The sequence below is a fragment of the Lupinus angustifolius genome, chromosome LG06 (assembly GCF_001865875.1).
Source record: "Lupinus angustifolius cultivar Tanjil chromosome LG06, LupAngTanjil_v1.0, whole genome shotgun sequence".
NCBI classification, from domain to species: domain Eukaryota; kingdom Viridiplantae; phylum Streptophyta; class Magnoliopsida; order Fabales; family Fabaceae; genus Lupinus; species Lupinus angustifolius.
The window spans coordinates 11660170-11676694 of record NC_032014.1 but is presented as its reverse complement, the minus strand read 5'-3'; the positions used below and the strand labels follow the sequence as shown (position 1 = coordinate 11676694).

Here is a 16525-nt window from a genome sequence, read left to right as displayed (position 1 = left end):
AAAAATTATGAAAACATTAGTGACTGAATAAAGAAAGTGTGATCCTATATAAAGAGGGAAGAAAACTAAGTTCATAATCACAAAAAAGAATGAGTTTTTAAAAATCTAACACCTTAATCCAAAGCCACATCAATATGATGATAGGGTGTAATATTAATTCAACAGACCTAAGCTCGCGGCTAAGCTATTAGATAATGAAATTTGACCTTGACATATAAGTGAATAGGCTTCAACATGAACTGGACTTATCAAACTATGCCACAAAGCAATGAAATTTAGAGCAGTCACGAGTTTTTTCATGACTCATGCAAAAGGACATAATACACCACCTTGTTTTTTTATACACCCCTTAATCATTGTCTTTTAAAACTCTCAATCTTACAAGGAAAGGTGATCCATTTCACCTTGTTTTTCTATACCTCCGTTAATCATTGTCTTTTAACACCTCTCAATCTTATAAGGAAAGGTGGTCCATTATATTCCTTAACCTATTAAAATTAGTTATCCAAACAAGTTTAGGCTAAGGGTAGATAAGGTTTGCTAAAAAACTGACTATATTTATGTGTGTCAAATTGTAGCTCAAATCTGTTTTAAAGATTGTGGTGACCCGACTTAAATAGCATTAAAAAAATTATTTAGAATTTCAATTGTTTTTAATCTTTTAAAAAATAGATCATTGGATATTATTGAATTACTCTTTTTCAACATATTTGTTGATGTGACTCAGAAAAGGTCTAATATTGCTGAAGAGCACAAGGTTATCAAGTGCATCATCCAACTTGAAAAACCACATGATGAAGGCCACATTTTTCTTAGGAAGACATAAGATTTTTAAATTGCATTTAATAAAGTGTGGGTCTTTTGTCCCACATGTAGAATAGAAGTTATTTTCTTTCCTTGTTTTTAAAAACAATTTAAAACTTTCATATTGGGTGTAATTTGACTTAATGTGGCCAACACTTTACTTTATTTTGGACTTTATTATTCATGTAATCATGTACAACTTCCTTCTTGAGAAGGGGCGTGTAAAAGCATATGAATGCCTACCTTATTCAGCTTGAATGTGTGATCTCAAATGAAGAACAAATTCAAGACCTTACCTTCTTAGGAGCAAAAGACTTTAAAAGATGAATGCCCATTGATTCGTCTTTTATTTGAGTAAGACGTAAAAAATCAAAGATGATTGAGGCGTGTGAATACTTACCTTAATGAGAAAGCGGATTGATTCATTCCTTATTTAGGAAATCAAAAGACTTTAAGAGAATGAATGTCAATTGATTCATTCCTTATTTGGAGAGGGGCATGTACTTTCAAAAACCTTCCTATTTGGGAGAACACGCATGGTTCCCTATATGGCAACATTCAATGGCTCATTAAACAATGAAGATTGTTTCCTAAACAAGGAGGGGCGTGAATCACAAGGTTTACTGATTTATTTCTTTCCATACTTGTTCCAAATCATCCATCATTCAAATCTGATTTGGGACATGTAATTCAAAAAATGAAGATATTTTCCACTTCAAAACTTGCCTAAATGGAAGCAACATGCATGGAAATACATTAAGACAAATAAATATTTCTTTATTCGTGCCAAGAGAACCGAATCTACCCACCAAAGAGACTTGGTACACAACTTCAATGTGTGGAAGGACAAAGGGAAAGTTTCCATACAAGACAAACTCAATGTGGCAAGAACTCATGAGCATTATTCCTCATTAAAGTGTTCAACACATTTTTTATTAGGATTTGAATTCTTATGAAAGTCTTTGAATGTCAATCAATGTATTTTACTCAATTTTTCACATGGGATCAAAGCTTGGCGGAATTCATCACTATACGTAGCCACTTTACACATTTGAATAAGACACTTCAAATTTTTTTGGATTAATTCCTTTTTAGTTTAGCCTTGCTCTTAACTTAGAACTTATCAAGGTGTTCATAGGCTTATCACTATTGGTGTGGGGCCTTACCTTAGTTCTCATCAAGCATCCTTGCTTGTGGCGTACAACCTTAGTTTATCAAACACTTGTGTTTGCGGCGCCTTTATCTTTTCAATCTTTACCATCTTCTCTTATCCTAATCAAAATACAAATTCATTTACTCAAACACAACTCATTCATACACATTCCATCTCAAGACAAAATACACTCATCATCTTATCAAGTTCATACAAATTTCAATCATCAACGATTTACAAATACAAATAGACCTTCAATCAAGAACGATCAATAAACAAACACAACCCCCTTCAAGGAGGTTCGTATCATTTGTTATGTTGAGTCTAACTATGAGATACTTTTTATGCCCCAAAAATGTCAACATACTTTCTACTTATGTAATGAATGTTTATTACTAAGCCAAATGTTCCAAAATGAAAAAAATAGAATAAAAATGAGCATATCGAACACAACCATGTATGTCTGGTTCGAGATCAATTTTATAATAGTTAGACTAGTCTGAGCTAAAAAGCTCATATATAATATATTATACCTAATAAGGTACCATGATAGACCAACTCATTTTAACATGCCTATCTATTATATACTCTTGTATTACATTTTGGAAATGTTAATTATTTTTTTAAAAATTGTACATTTCCCAAAAAGTTATACATTATAGTACATGTTTTTGGAAATGTATAATTTTGTTTTGACAACTATCTGTTGGAAATGATTCTTTTTTTATATTTATACTTTCAAATAATTGCTGTGAAGTGATTTTTCACATGGTTAGCCTGAAAAAAAGTAATTGAGGAAAACTAATTCCAATAACAAAAATGAAAAGGTTTGAGTAATGGAGATTGAAATGGTGCTAAGGTTTAAGATTACAGATCCGTTATTTGATCAAGAAAATGAGTGAGAATAATGAATTAGTTGAAAAATATGTGATTATAGGCTATATGATTTGAGAGTTGGAGGTTAGGAAAGCTTAGATATAAGATTTGGGATGTTGAAGAGTAGAAACAGAAAGATGAAAGACTAGTAAATGATATTTTTGGCAATTTTAATTTTTTTGGGTCCAAAATAAAAAAAGATGGGCCCAAATAATTTATATTTAGAAAGTTTTGGATGATCCAAATAGTTTATATTTAGAAATAGCACACTTTACTATCCTAAAAAAATTAATTGTGCTATAGTAACATGATGATGATATTGTAGAGGAAACCAAAAAATGTATTTGAGAGCAACCAATGGCGTAATAAACAAGCAAAAAAGAGAATCAAGTGAGAACAAAACTAAAAAGAACAACAACCACCAAAGGAATGAAAAGCACACGTGACATGAAACCATGATCTCAAGAAATTATTTACAAACCAAATCTTCACCCTTAATAATATTACTATAAATTATTACAAACCAAATCTTCCCGTTAATAATATATAAATTTTAGATGATTAAACCAAAAAAATATTTAATAATTAAAATTTGATCAAATATTCTCCCTTTTTAGTTCTTACCCCTGTTTAGTAAGGGTCACCCCTTCCGCTTCTGTTTTATCTGACAGTCACTGTTCTCTTTCTTTTGTGCACTTAACTTCCTTACTTAACATTTCTTTATTCTTATTATACTCTTTTTCCTCTTCTTACCATTTTCTTCTTCTCCACTAAGTTTTCTTATTCCTCATATTCCAATTCACCAAACCCTTCTTCCTCCACCTACCCATTACGCTATTTCACACAACCCAAATCTAAAAAATCGATTTTTCCCCCAAAACCAAAAACCCTACAATTACACCTTTCTGTGAAGTGTTTCGCTCTTTTTTAATGGCTCACACTCTTCACAAACCCTATTCATACATCACAACAACCCTTTTCACACTATACCTCAGTTTTGCTTTTACTTTTTTTGCTTTTGCTACTGAACACGAATTTTCGATTTTAGATTCTGATGTTGACACGTTCTACAACGATTACACGCCTCCATCGCCGCCACCACCGCCGCCGCTGCCGCACCCTCCGTCCCTCTCGTGCGAGGAGGGTTTAAACGGAACTGGTTCTCTAGCTACCATGTGTGATTTAAATTCAAGTTTGGTTTTTGATAAAAATGTATATATAGAAGGAAATGGAAGCTTGCATATACTTCCTGGTGTGAATTTAACTTGCCCCTTTTTGGGTTGCGTGATTTTGATTAACGTGAGTGGGGAATTCACTTTGCAAAGTGGTGCAGTGATAATTGCTGCCACTTTTTCTGTGGTGGCTCAAAATGCGAGCTTGATCGAAGGGTCGGTGGTGAATGTGACCGGTTTAGCAGGTGAGCCACCGGCTCAGACCAGTGGCACACCGTCCGGGACGCAGGGTGCCGGAGGAGGGCACGGTGGGAGAGGTGCCAGCTGTGTTTCGGATAATACGAAGTTGCCAGATGATGTTTGGGGCGGGGATGCTTATTCTTGGTCATCATTGGCAAAGCCTTGGAGTTATGGGAGTAAGGGTGGGACAACTAGTAAAGATGAGAGATATGGCGGGGAAGGTGGTGGTAGAATTTGGTTTCAAATAATTGATTCTATAGAGGTTTCCGGAGATCTTTTGGCAAATGGAGGTGATGGTGGGATCAAGGGTGGTGGAGGTTCTGGTGGTAGCATTTTTGTTAAAGCTCATAGAATGTAATGTTTCATTGTCTTCTTTTAAATTTCATTACTGCATTTGTTAAAATTATTTTCATCCTATTTGGGTTTAAGGGTGTTTGGAAGAGCTTAGGGAGAACAATAGATCATAGTTTGAAATTACGGTTATGGTTATCCTACATTCAATGTGGGGAAAAAACTTTTGATATGGCCACAATTGATGTTGCAGAGACTCCAAAAACCATAATATTGTGTCTGCAATTGTCTTTTCAAACCACAATTTAAAACCATGCAATATCTAGATTCTAGTTTATAACCTTACTAATTCTTTTTAGCTTATTTCAATAAGTTTATCAGAGAACTTGTGAAAATAGGTTTTCTTTAGCTTATTTCAAAAGCCCGTAGCACTTAATTAATTTGTTTACCAAAGCATGGCCTTATTATTGTTAGCAAGTATGTATTTTGCCTTAGGTGATCAGCGGATCACCAATATGCCGAATGGCCGATCACAGTATGCTGTTCTAGCTGTTTACTTGCTTTTGCTAACATGCATTTAAGTAAAATCGGTGGTTTTTCTTGATTTTGATGGTGAAATTTTTCGGACTTTTCTGGATTACTTGTGTAAAGGTACTCTGGCTATATTTGATTTCAGCCATCATGGTAGTTGTAGTTGAGTATATATGCAAAAATTTACAACTTTCTGTTTCACATTTGTGTTATGGATTGCGCAATGTTAAATGGACGTTTGTAGAGTAATTGCATGAAACCAAGTAGTCTCCGATATGCAAATTTTAAGCAAACAACACTCCCCTTTCATGAGCTTCAACTATTCTCTATTTGTCTGTGTAATTGTAGATTGCTTGGCCTAATAAAATAGTTTGGGACTGTTGGTTTTTGGAGCAGAGGATTAAAAAGAAAGGAAGCATAAATTTTGTTATTCAAAGAATTGTAGATCACATTTATTGAATAGCTCTTGAAATAGAGCTAGAGTCTTACAACAATATCAGATGCTTTCCTTAATCTTAGACATAGCTAACAACATCCTAATCTTAATCTTAAAAAAGAGCATCAACAATATTTTAAATTTAAAAGATAAACCAGAATCAACAACCCCCGAAAGACTAAGTCAATTATTATTTTTTGATCTGCAGCATATTTATTCAGGCACATATTTTCAACAGGGACTAATTACATCCTCTGCAAAGTGCAGGACTGGATCTGGCACAATCAGTGCTACTGGAGGTGGTGGGTTTGCTGGCGGTGGAGGTGGAAGAGTTTCAATCAACGTCTTCAGCAAACATGACACTACTAAATTCTTCATTCATGGTGTGATACAGTGATTATTGTTTCAAATAAGCAGTCTTCTTAACTTCTGTCTCACTTTCTTTTTAATTTTAGTGAAGATTTTTCTTCTAATAGGTGACAAATTATTTATGTGGATAAAAACGATTACATGTTACATAATCTTGATCGGTTGATTGCAGGAGGAGTGAGTCTTGGATGTTCTGGCAATGCTGGTGCTGCTGGGACATATTATGATGCTGTTCCACGGAGTCTTACTATTTGCAATCATAACTTGTCTACGCTAACTGATACACTTCTGTTAGACTTTCCTAAGGCGCTTCTTTGGACAAATGTTTATATCCAGAATCAGGCCAAGGCACTGTTTCCTTTATACTGGAGTCGTGTTCAGGTGATTGAAATACTGTGCCTATTGAAATGAAATAATGTATTGATTATTGGGGAAAAGAAAGAAGAAAATTTTGAATAGAAGAGAAAAGTGAGAAGAGCAATAGAAGGACCAAAAAATACTCTTTATAAGCATTCAGAAGAAGAAGATGGCCACATACTTAGTTACTACTGGAACTTCAAATGATGTTTAAGTTGCTTGATTTAGAGGGCTAACTATCACCCTTTTTATTGGCCAGTTGCTATTATAACTTTTGTGTTGTGGAAATGTACTTAATATAATTACCACAGAATTGTAGACAATAGGCAAGGCTAAATTTATATAATTAGTTAGTTACTGTTTGGACGAGAACTATATATTGTGGTTTTTGCTGTCATATTTTTTATCATCACAGTCAAGATTTGAAGGATAGCCTGGAATAATTAGTATTTTCATTAACTTACAGGTTGGTGGAGTACTTCGTTTGACTTTTGGTGCTGGTTTAAGCTTTGGGCTTGCTCATTATGGTTCATCAGAGTTTGAGTTAATGGCAGAAGAGCTTCTAATGAGTGATTCTGTCATCAAGGCAAGTAGAACTAGGAGGTTTCTTTTTATATGTTCACAGAATAGTACTTTTTCACTAGGATTTTGTTGCTTTCATGTTTTGCATCCTTGTTTGACACGCTGGGTGTAAACCATGAACTGTCAATATTAAGCTTGTTATTTTTTTCTTTCCCCTTTTTTATATTTATTGGGGTGGTTCTTATAAAAGATTAATAATGTTTTTCTTTTAATTTCCCCCTTTTTTGTTTTTTGAATTAGATATATGGGGCTCTTCGAATGTCTGTCAAGATTCACCTAATGTTGAATTCCAAGATGCTTATAGATGGTAATGGTGATTCACTTGTTGCAACATCTGTACTTGAAACTAGCAACTTAGTAGTTCTCAAGGTTGTTATCCTTTGCATTCTTCTTATTTAGAGCAGAGCCTTAATTTGTATTACTTTGTATGACACACTTGCGCATGTGTCGGTTATCAGGATTCATCTATTATTCATTCTAATGCAAATTTGGGAGTTCACGGACAAGGCTTTTTGAACTTGTCTGGACCTGGAAATGTGATTGAAGCGCAACATTTAATTTTGTCACTATTTTACAGTATCAATGTAAGTTGAAGTTCTTATGCTTTACTTTCTTTAGAACTATCTGAATGGCTATGTATGAAAGAGCAACCACCTTTCTCTATCTCAATATTTATGCACACTTGTTATGTATTACGGGGCAGTCATGTGATTCAGTTCGATGGAAGTTCTTGTAGGAAAGCTTATGTGATACTAGAAGTTCTAATTTTAAGTGATATGGGATATTATGAATGTAGGTTGGCAGCTGAAGAATTGATATTTTTTAGGGTTAGGATTTAATAAAATTAAAATGATTTTCAAATTTGGAGGCTAAAGGTTTAAGCATGATATTTAGTATCCAAAATTTGTATTATGAATTTAGGTTGGCGGCTGAAGAATCAAGAAAGGGTTTAAAATTTCGACTGTTTGAAGATTTATGTTGATATTTATTGTTTTAGTTTGTCATAATCATATTATCTGGTAGTTTTCTGTTAGATTAGAAAACAAGAGTTATTAGTTAGAAATTGTAGTTTGAGTGACATTGTATGTTTTAAGCTATAAATCCATGTGGCCGAGAGGATTTCTCTCTAGCAAACTCAGAAACAAGTTTTTAAGGGTGGATATTTTGTATTAAATGGATGGCTGGATGATAAAGACCATACTGGGGCTATTTGGGTTCTTCAAAATGTGGCATAGAAGTTGATTTAGTGTTGTGTAGGTTTAGGATAAACTAAGATTCGTGTGTTAGAATTTAGTTAACATTCTTTTTGAAGCTTTCTGTGCAATAAGAAAGTTCAGATGGCTCGTGTTAATTGAATCAAGACTTTCTGTAGATTTTTTTTGTATGCTATCTTATGTTGAGTGTTAATGGTTTTAAGCTACAGAAAGAAGCCGGTGAGCTTTTTAATCAAGCATTTACTATGTTAAAGCAACGAAGTTTGAGTTTGATAAATATCTAGACTGTGACAATTATATGCAGGCATGCTTACTTGCAAGGATTGACATTGATAACTCATTTTGTGTTCTTGTTCCCTGTATATTTATGTGACTGGAGATTTTGAAACTCTTCAAATTGATTTATTGACCTTTAATCTGTCTAACTGTATTATTATTCCTGTACTAATTCAATAACTGTCATGTTTGAAATGTAAAGCTTGGGCCTGGATCCGTTCTAAGAGGTCCTTTAGTGGCTACTGGTGATGATAAGTAAGTTTATGCAACTCATAATAAGAAAGCTTTAGCATGCAAAAGTTTATTCTGTTTAATATCTTTTCCTTTTTCTTTTGGAAAGTGGTAGTACACCACAACTCTACTGTGAAGTTGGAAATTGCCCTATAGAATTGCTTCATCCACCTGAAGATTGTAACGTGAATTCTTCATTGCCTTTCACTCTTCAGGTTCCCCATAGGCCCATTTGATACCTGAATCATTGTATTTGTCAGATAATCTTTGCATGAAGGATAATAATTGTCATGGGTTGCTTCTACAGATATGTCGGGTTGAAGATGTTTTTGTTGAAGGCACCATAACTGGCTCTGTTGTGCACTTTCACTGGGTTAGAAATGTAGATGTCCAATATTCTGGAGTAGTCAGTGTATCTGGGCTAGGTACTGTCATCACTTCTAAATACTAACCCTCCTCGCAGAATATCATATATCAGTTGCTTGATTTCAATGCTCTAATGATGCTCTTAAATTTTTATTTGGACCATATGCAGGATGTACTGGTGGGTTGGGTAGAGGAAGATATATTGAAAATGGTATTGGTGGTGGAGGTGGGCATGGAGGATATGGTGGTGATGGATATTATAACGGAAATTTCATTGAGGGTGGTTCCACATATGGGGATGTTGATTTGCCTTGTGAACTTGGTAGTGGCAGTGGAAATAATAGCTTAGCTAGTGCAACCGCTGGTGGTGGCATTATTGGTAAGATCTGAATTAAAATTTAGCTGTAGCAGACTAGCAGAATAATCTGTTAGCTATAACATTATTAGGTGAAAAAGGTGGTTTTCTATAATTATTATATTGACTTTTACAGTGATGGGTTCATTGGAGCACTCATTGTCGACTTTGACTCTGAGTGGTTCACTTAGAGCTGATGGTGAAAGCTTTGGAGAAGGATCAAGAGGGCAGGATGGTGGGACTACCTCTAACATTGGTCCAGGTGGTGGCTCTGGTGGAACTGTTCTTTTGTTTGTTCAGACATTGGCACTTGGTGACTCTTCTATAATCTCAACTGCTGGTGGAAAAGGTAGTCCTAGTGGTGGTGGCGGTGGTGGCGGTGGAAGGATTCACTTTCATTGGTCTGATATTCTAGCTGGAGATGAATATATCCCTTTAGCAAGTGTCGAAGGAAACATTATTACCGGGTTTGTATTTTGTATATATCAAATGATACTTGTTATAATCTACCCTGCTTGTTTTATGCTGTGTCTAGAGAATTGTTTGGTTGTCCCAGTTTCTTAATTTTTTGATTCTCATGGAATGAACATGAGGTCACAGGTTCAAATCCTGAAACTAGTCTCTCCACTTGCGGGGTATGGCTACATATATCTACCCTCCCCAGATCACACTAAGTGGGAGCTTTGTGCACTGTTCCACCTTTTTTATGGCTAGGTATGAGACATGATTATGGCTTCTTTGATAAAGCCAACAGGTCTCTAGATAAGTATGTATGAATCAACTCAATCAAGTAATTGAGGTTTTATGATTAATTGATGGATACTTGAATCTGTGACAAAGTATGAGAAGCCGGGAGATAACATAGAGTACTTGATTCATTTGCTCTCCTTTTTCATCAGGGTTTGCAACTAGCCTACTGTTTGTGTAACAACTTAATTTGACCTTTATTGAAGTTAAGTTTGGACCTACTAGCACAAATTGAAAGGGTTTTATTTATTTTATTCTTTCAATTTTGAAGAATAGAGTATTAGTTGGTTCACGAAGTTGTTTAAAAAATTATGAAGTCTAAAAAGATGTCAGACAAGTGGAGTAGAAACACTTTAATCTCTATTTATAAGAATAAGGACATATATAAAATTGTGCAAATTATAAAGGAATTAAGCTCATGAACCATACTATGAAGTTATGGAAGAGTGCATATCATGTGATAGAAATATGTCACTCCAAGCTTAAGAGGAAATTTTACCATACAACTATAAAACCTACAATGTTATATGATACTGAATATTGGATAGTAAAATGTCAACAAGAGAATAAACTTAATATAGTAGAGATGACAATGTTGTGTTGGAAGAGTGGACACAATAGACAATGAAGATTAGGAATGAATATACTAGGGAGAAAGTTGGGATAACTCCTATTGTAGCAAAGTTGATAGAATCGTGCCTTAGGTGGTTTGGGTATGTGTAGAGGATATCATTAGAAGCCCCACTAAGGAGAGTATATCAAATGAAGGTTAGTCCAATTTCTAGAGGCAGAGGGGGTCAAGAAAAACCATAGACAAAACAATTATAAAAGATTTAGAATTCAATGATTTGTCAATGACATAATATTTGATAGAATATTATGACGCCGTTCGATCCAGTAGCTGACCCCACCTAGTGGGATTAAGGCTTGATTGTCATTATTTTTTCAATTTTGGCTCCTGTAGTTCTCTTTAGGAAATTTGAACTCTCTGCCTTTTGCTTATGGGTCACATTTAGTTACATGAAGATGTGTTGATGTGTGTATACGGGCACGTATCCATAAACTTTCATCTACCAATATCGTTCTGATTGAGTTTAAATTTCTGATTTCAGAGGAGGATCTGGTGGAGGTCAAGGTCTTTCGGGGAAAAATGGATCTATCAGTGGAAAGGCTTGTCCCAGAGGGCTTTATGGTATCTTTTGTGAGGTAGAATTATCCTCCAAAATTTTCAGTTATTACTTGTGTAGTTGGAATATAATTTAGAAAAAGTAGGTGGCAGGATCTTTGAAGAGGTATACACAAACACTCTAACACGGACAATGTTAGAATTATAAGAGAGAAGTACAAGACATAATTTCATATTTACTATATATATATATATATATGATCTAGTCAAATGGAATTAAATATAACATGACAATAGATCTAAATTGAAAATCATAATTTATATATTCATCTTCTCAAAACTACTAGATATACTTTACATTTTCTCTAAAAATATTTGGTATAACCAAGCGGATCCCCTCAACTTATGCATAAGGAACTAATCTTTTTCGAGGTCGTGATCGTCCATCCCAACAAGTGTCACTCATAGGAATCGAACTTTTGACTTTTTATCTATTGCGATACTTGAGGATCCAGTGAGGCGTTACAGCACTAGACCAACGTATCGTTGGTACTTTACATTTTTTCTTTGATAATGAACTTAAAAGAAAATACTAAGTGACATCATTTTACAATGTAAGCACTATCTCCTTGCAAAACTATTCCAAAACAAGAAGATGAACTATATCATTCACCTTCTCTATTCATGTCCAACCAAAAAATAATAAAAATCTAAACCAAGATCTTTTTGAAAGTTATTTAAAAAAGGAGAAGTTTGTTAATTTTTTTTATTTTTTTACCAAAATAATTGCTTAAAGATCAATTCCTCACTTGCTTTGACTTAGTTTGTTCCATTTTAATTGTGTATTGCAGGAATGCCCTGTTGGTACTTATAAAAATATCAGTGGGTCTGATAGAGCTCTTTGTCATGATTGTCCATCCCATGAGCTTCCACGTCGTGGCATATATATTTCTGTTCGAGGTATTTTTTAATAGTTAAATTTTCTTTCATTACACCTAAAAGGAAGAGTATAGTCTGTTATTTTTGTGCATGCAGCATGTTTTACTTAAAAGGTTTACTGAACAGTATGGTCTCATCATATTATTTTGCCTTTGGTCATTGCAGGGTTACTCTTATTTTAGTACGATAAAATTTATTTCTTGCCTAATCTTCAATTGATTAGATTTCCATTTTTTTGAAAAAGGCGGTGTGGCAGAGACTCCTTGTCCATACAAGTGCGTATCTGATAGATATCACATGCCAAACTGTTACACGACATTTGAAGAGTTAGTATACACTTTTGGTGGGCCATGGCTCTTTGGAGTTATTCTCTTGGGTCTCCTTATCTTGCTCGCTCTAGTTCTCAGTGTTGCACGAATGAAATATGTTGCTGGGGATGAATTACCAGCCCTTGTGCCTGCTCGAAATGACAATCGATTAAGCAACTCTTTCCCTTTTCTTGAATCACTGAATGAGGTCCATAACTGACTTCTTCCTTGTGAATCTCATGAATATTAACCACCTTCCGAACTTTCTTCAACACTTCCATTTTAACATTGTATTCCTGTGACCTTTCAGATTATTGAAACAAATAGAAGTGAGGAATCTCAAAGTCATGTTCACAGGTTGCATTTCCAAGGCCCAAATACTTTTAGTGAACCTTGGCATCTATCTCATTGTCCTCCAGAGCAAGTAAAAGATATTGTGTATGCCCTTCTTTCTATAAAATATAGTGACTATCATTTAGTGTAAGCAATATTTATGCACATTGTTTGTGCAAGATGCTTTTAGTTCATGTTAGGAATTAATATCTATATTGCTCACATCTCAGATATGAAGATGCCTTCAATAGATTTGTGGATGAGATTAATAGTTTAGCTACTTATCACTGGTGGGAAGGGTCTATATACAGTATCGTTTGCATCATTGCATATCCCCTTGCATGGTCATGGCTACAAAGGTGTCGGAGAAAGAAACTACAGCAACTTCGGGAATTTGTTCGATCAGAGTATGACCATGCTTGCTTGCGTTCTTGCCGTTCACGAGCACTTTATGAAGGCCTTAAGGTTCATATTTGCTTTATGAATTTGTTCCCTTTCCCCAATTTGGATTTTGGCTTTTACTAAAATTGTGCCTTACAATTACTGCCTTGAGTGAATTTATTTTATAACATACTTGTATAATTTAAATATCAGCCGTGAACAGAACATGGCTTTCTTGGTATCTCTCTAGCCTGATTTCTTCAATTGACCTTTTTTTTGGTTGATTTGTTTTCACATGTGAACTTATGTTTCTTTTGTGTTTTTTTGGCTCTATTCTTTAGTGTTGCCAAACATAGGGATTATCATTTGTTAGAATCATTCAGTGTTATTCTGGTATTCAGTATTCACTAGCGTAGTTAGTAGTTACTCAATCTATCATGTTACAGGTAGCTGCATCATCTGATCTGATGCTGGCATATCTGGATTTCTTTCTTGGTGGGGATGAAAAAAGACCGGATCTGGCTCCTCCTCTTCATCAAAGATTTCCCATGTCTATAATTTTTGGCGGAGATGGAAGTTACATGACTCCCTTTTCTATTTCTAATGATAATATTCTTACTAGCATAATGAGTCAGGTTTGCTCAATTTGAATCGAGCTTTTGTGAGTTGTTGACAAATACTCCTGGTTGTTTACTTTGCTGGTTGATTATAATACTTTTTCCTGCTCTCTAGGCCGTTCCACCAACGATATGGTATCGATTAGTGGCAGGTCTTAATGCTCAACTACGTTTAGTTCGCCGAGGACATCTGAAAATAACTTTCGGCCCTGTTATCAACTGGCTTGATGTATATGCAAACACTGCATTGGCTACATATGGTGTTCGTGTCGATCTTGGCTGGTTCCAGCCCACAGCTTCTGGATATTGTCAATTTGGGCTTGTTGTACATGCTACTGGGAGTGAAAGCTCATCACCATCAGCAGAAGGCTATGATGATTCAAGAATAACTGAAAAGCAGCCATTGTAATGCTAATTTATTATCTTCTTTTGTTATAGATTTACAAATGTAAGACTAACTCCCCATTCTTTGTTATATGCAGTTTTCTTAGAAGTTGCAGAAATCGAAGTCATCACATGACTGGCAATGAACACCTATTGATGCCTAGAAGGATGTCTGGTGGGATATTGCATGCAAAGAGTCTAAGAACACTTAAAGAGAAGAAAACCATATATTTTCCCTTTGCTTTTATTATTTATAATACAAAACCTGTTGGCCATCAGGTATTAAAATATCTCCCTTTGTCATTTTTACTATATCTTAGAAAATCTGCTTATTCTCGTTGCTTGTTTGACTCTCTTCATCTTTCGTATAATTGCAGGACATAGTTGGTCTGGTTATCTCTATACTACTTCTTGGAGATTTTATATTAGTATTGCTTACTTTACTTCAGATGTACTCGCTATCGTTGGTGTGCTTCTTCTTAGTTTTATTTGTTCTTCCACTTGGTGTACTATTTCCATTTCCATCTGGAATCAGTGCTTTGTTTAGCCAAGGACCCAGGAAATCAGCTGGGCTCGCTCGGTTGTATGCTTTGTGGAATCTTACGTCCTTAGTCAATGTTGTAAGTTGTTCTAACGCTGTACTGCTTGTTTTAATTACTTCTTAAAGTCGATCAATAGCTACAAGTGTGACCTTCATTGAATGACCAGTAAGGTTCCTCTAAAGTGATGTACTTTATATCTCTGAAGTAAGAAAGTCAGAATGTATCTACGCTTATTTTGATAATGTGCATCATAATCTCACCTGCTAAATATGCTAAAGGTGGATGCACCAATATTTCTTCAATCTAGAAATGCTCACTTTTGAAAAGACTTTTCCCTCAATTATGTACTTGATATGTATATTTCTAATATTTAGTACATTGTTTTGGTCATATATATGTGTGCATCAAATAAGCTCAACATATTTATTTTAACACTCACTGTAAAATGTATCTCTTGAAACAGGTAGTTGCCTTCTTTTGTGGATTTATTCATTATATAGTGTATTCGAATAACAAGGTTTCGAGCTTTCAATCCTGGAATTTTAGCATGTAAGTAACTCTTACCATTTACAATAGCATGATTGTAGTAGATAATGAAAATTGATTTATGATAGAATATTATGACATCGTTCGATCCATATAGTCGACCTGACCTAGTGTGATAAAGACTTGGTTGTTGTTGTTATAATGAAAATTGATTCGATCCATGGATTTTAACTCACTCATCGGCAACTTCGTGCGATGCTGCCGGGTGAAATGCAGGGATGAAAGTGAATGGTGGATGCTTCCTTGTGGTCTGGCCCTGTGCAAAATTATTCAAGCCCGTCTTGTTGATTGTCATGTGGCTAACCAGGAAATACAAGATCCCTCATTGTATAGCAGTGACTCTAACATCTTCTGGAGTTCATGAACATTTTAACTTTTCTAGAAGCACTTTTCTTACCCTTTTGTATATTTGTTAATTATAGTTTAAAGCCTAATTGGTTGGGAGCAGCCACACATTGAGTGGGTTTGTGTATATTGTATTATGTTAGGGAAGGTTCCACAAATGAGTTTGTTTTGTGTGAAGTGCACTCATTATATAATTTAATTTCTATTTGAGGAACCTTTACTATTAGTTGTATTTTTTTAGGTGTGAATTTTAGGGAATTTGGCCCTTTTGCAATGATTGGCAGTTCTTATGTAACTTAAACACTACCCAAATTGGGGAAAAAATCTTCTCCGAAGGAACCAAATGAAATTAAATATGAGAGTAATATCTATGCAAAGTGTGAAGATTTATGTATAGTTAGTGCATTATTTATTATTCATTTGTATTGCTTTTATTTAAGTCAACGATTATTAAAAATGAATAGTGATAGTATAAAAATTTCTATATATTTTTTATCATTAAATAATATTTACTTTTGCAATGGCTAGTTGGTTGGATTACAATATACTTTTCAAATCAAATTTTTATAAGAGTGGAAATGTTATTAAAATGATGAATATATCCCACTAATGTATTAATGAGCCATATAACACTGGTTTTAATATTAGAGAAAGGGCAGGTTGCTGTTTTAGAAATAGTATAAAACTATTTAGTTGATACAACCATGACAAATTCTTATTATAAAGCTATCAAACCATATCAACTTATTTACAAGTAGACATGAAAACTATGGTTAAAAGTCTCAAGTTCCTTTATGTTTTGTCATTCTTTCTATTCTTTTTTCTTTCAGTTATCATTAGTAAAGGCACTTCTCTCATTTTTATTTCATTAACTTTCATATATGCTCATATTCTATTTTAATAACATTCTTTCTTTTTTTGTTATATCACAGAACCTATTAACATAGATGTTCTATGTGTAACGGAAATTGAATGTTTTCATCCGTGCCAAACTAGAGGGTTTA

General features: G+C 34.4%; 1 protein-coding gene across 1 annotated transcript; it reads left to right on the top strand.

Moving 5' to 3' along the window:
• On the top strand, nt 3479-15795 carry LOC109349844. The gene is made up of 22 exons (XM_019590858.1): nt 3479-4599; nt 5771-5886; nt 6045-6253; nt 6696-6815; nt 7052-7180; nt 7270-7395; nt 8504-8556; nt 8642-8747; nt 8840-8957; nt 9068-9277; nt 9390-9720; nt 11113-11206; nt 11978-12086; nt 12310-12581; nt 12684-12811; nt 12937-13171; nt 13534-13722; nt 13820-14109; nt 14187-14367; nt 14466-14708; nt 15094-15179; nt 15393-15795. The coding sequence occupies exons 1-22, from the start codon at nt 3764-3766 to the stop codon at nt 15538-15540; spliced, it is 4329 nt and encodes a 1442-aa protein (XP_019446403.1). The 5' UTR covers nt 3479-3763; the 3' UTR covers nt 15541-15795.

Coding starts and splice junctions, on each gene's coding strand:
- LOC109349844 (XM_019590858.1), top strand. CDS start 3,764: ATGGCTCACACTCTTCACAAACCCTATTCATACATCACAACAACCCTT. Junction 12,812..12,936: donor GAGCAAGTAAAAGATATTGT/GTATGCCCTTCT, acceptor CTCACATCTCAG/ATATGAAGATGCCTTCAATA. Junction 14,368..14,465: donor CAAAACCTGTTGGCCATCAG/GTATTAAAATAT, acceptor GTATAATTGCAG/GACATAGTTGGTCTGGTTAT.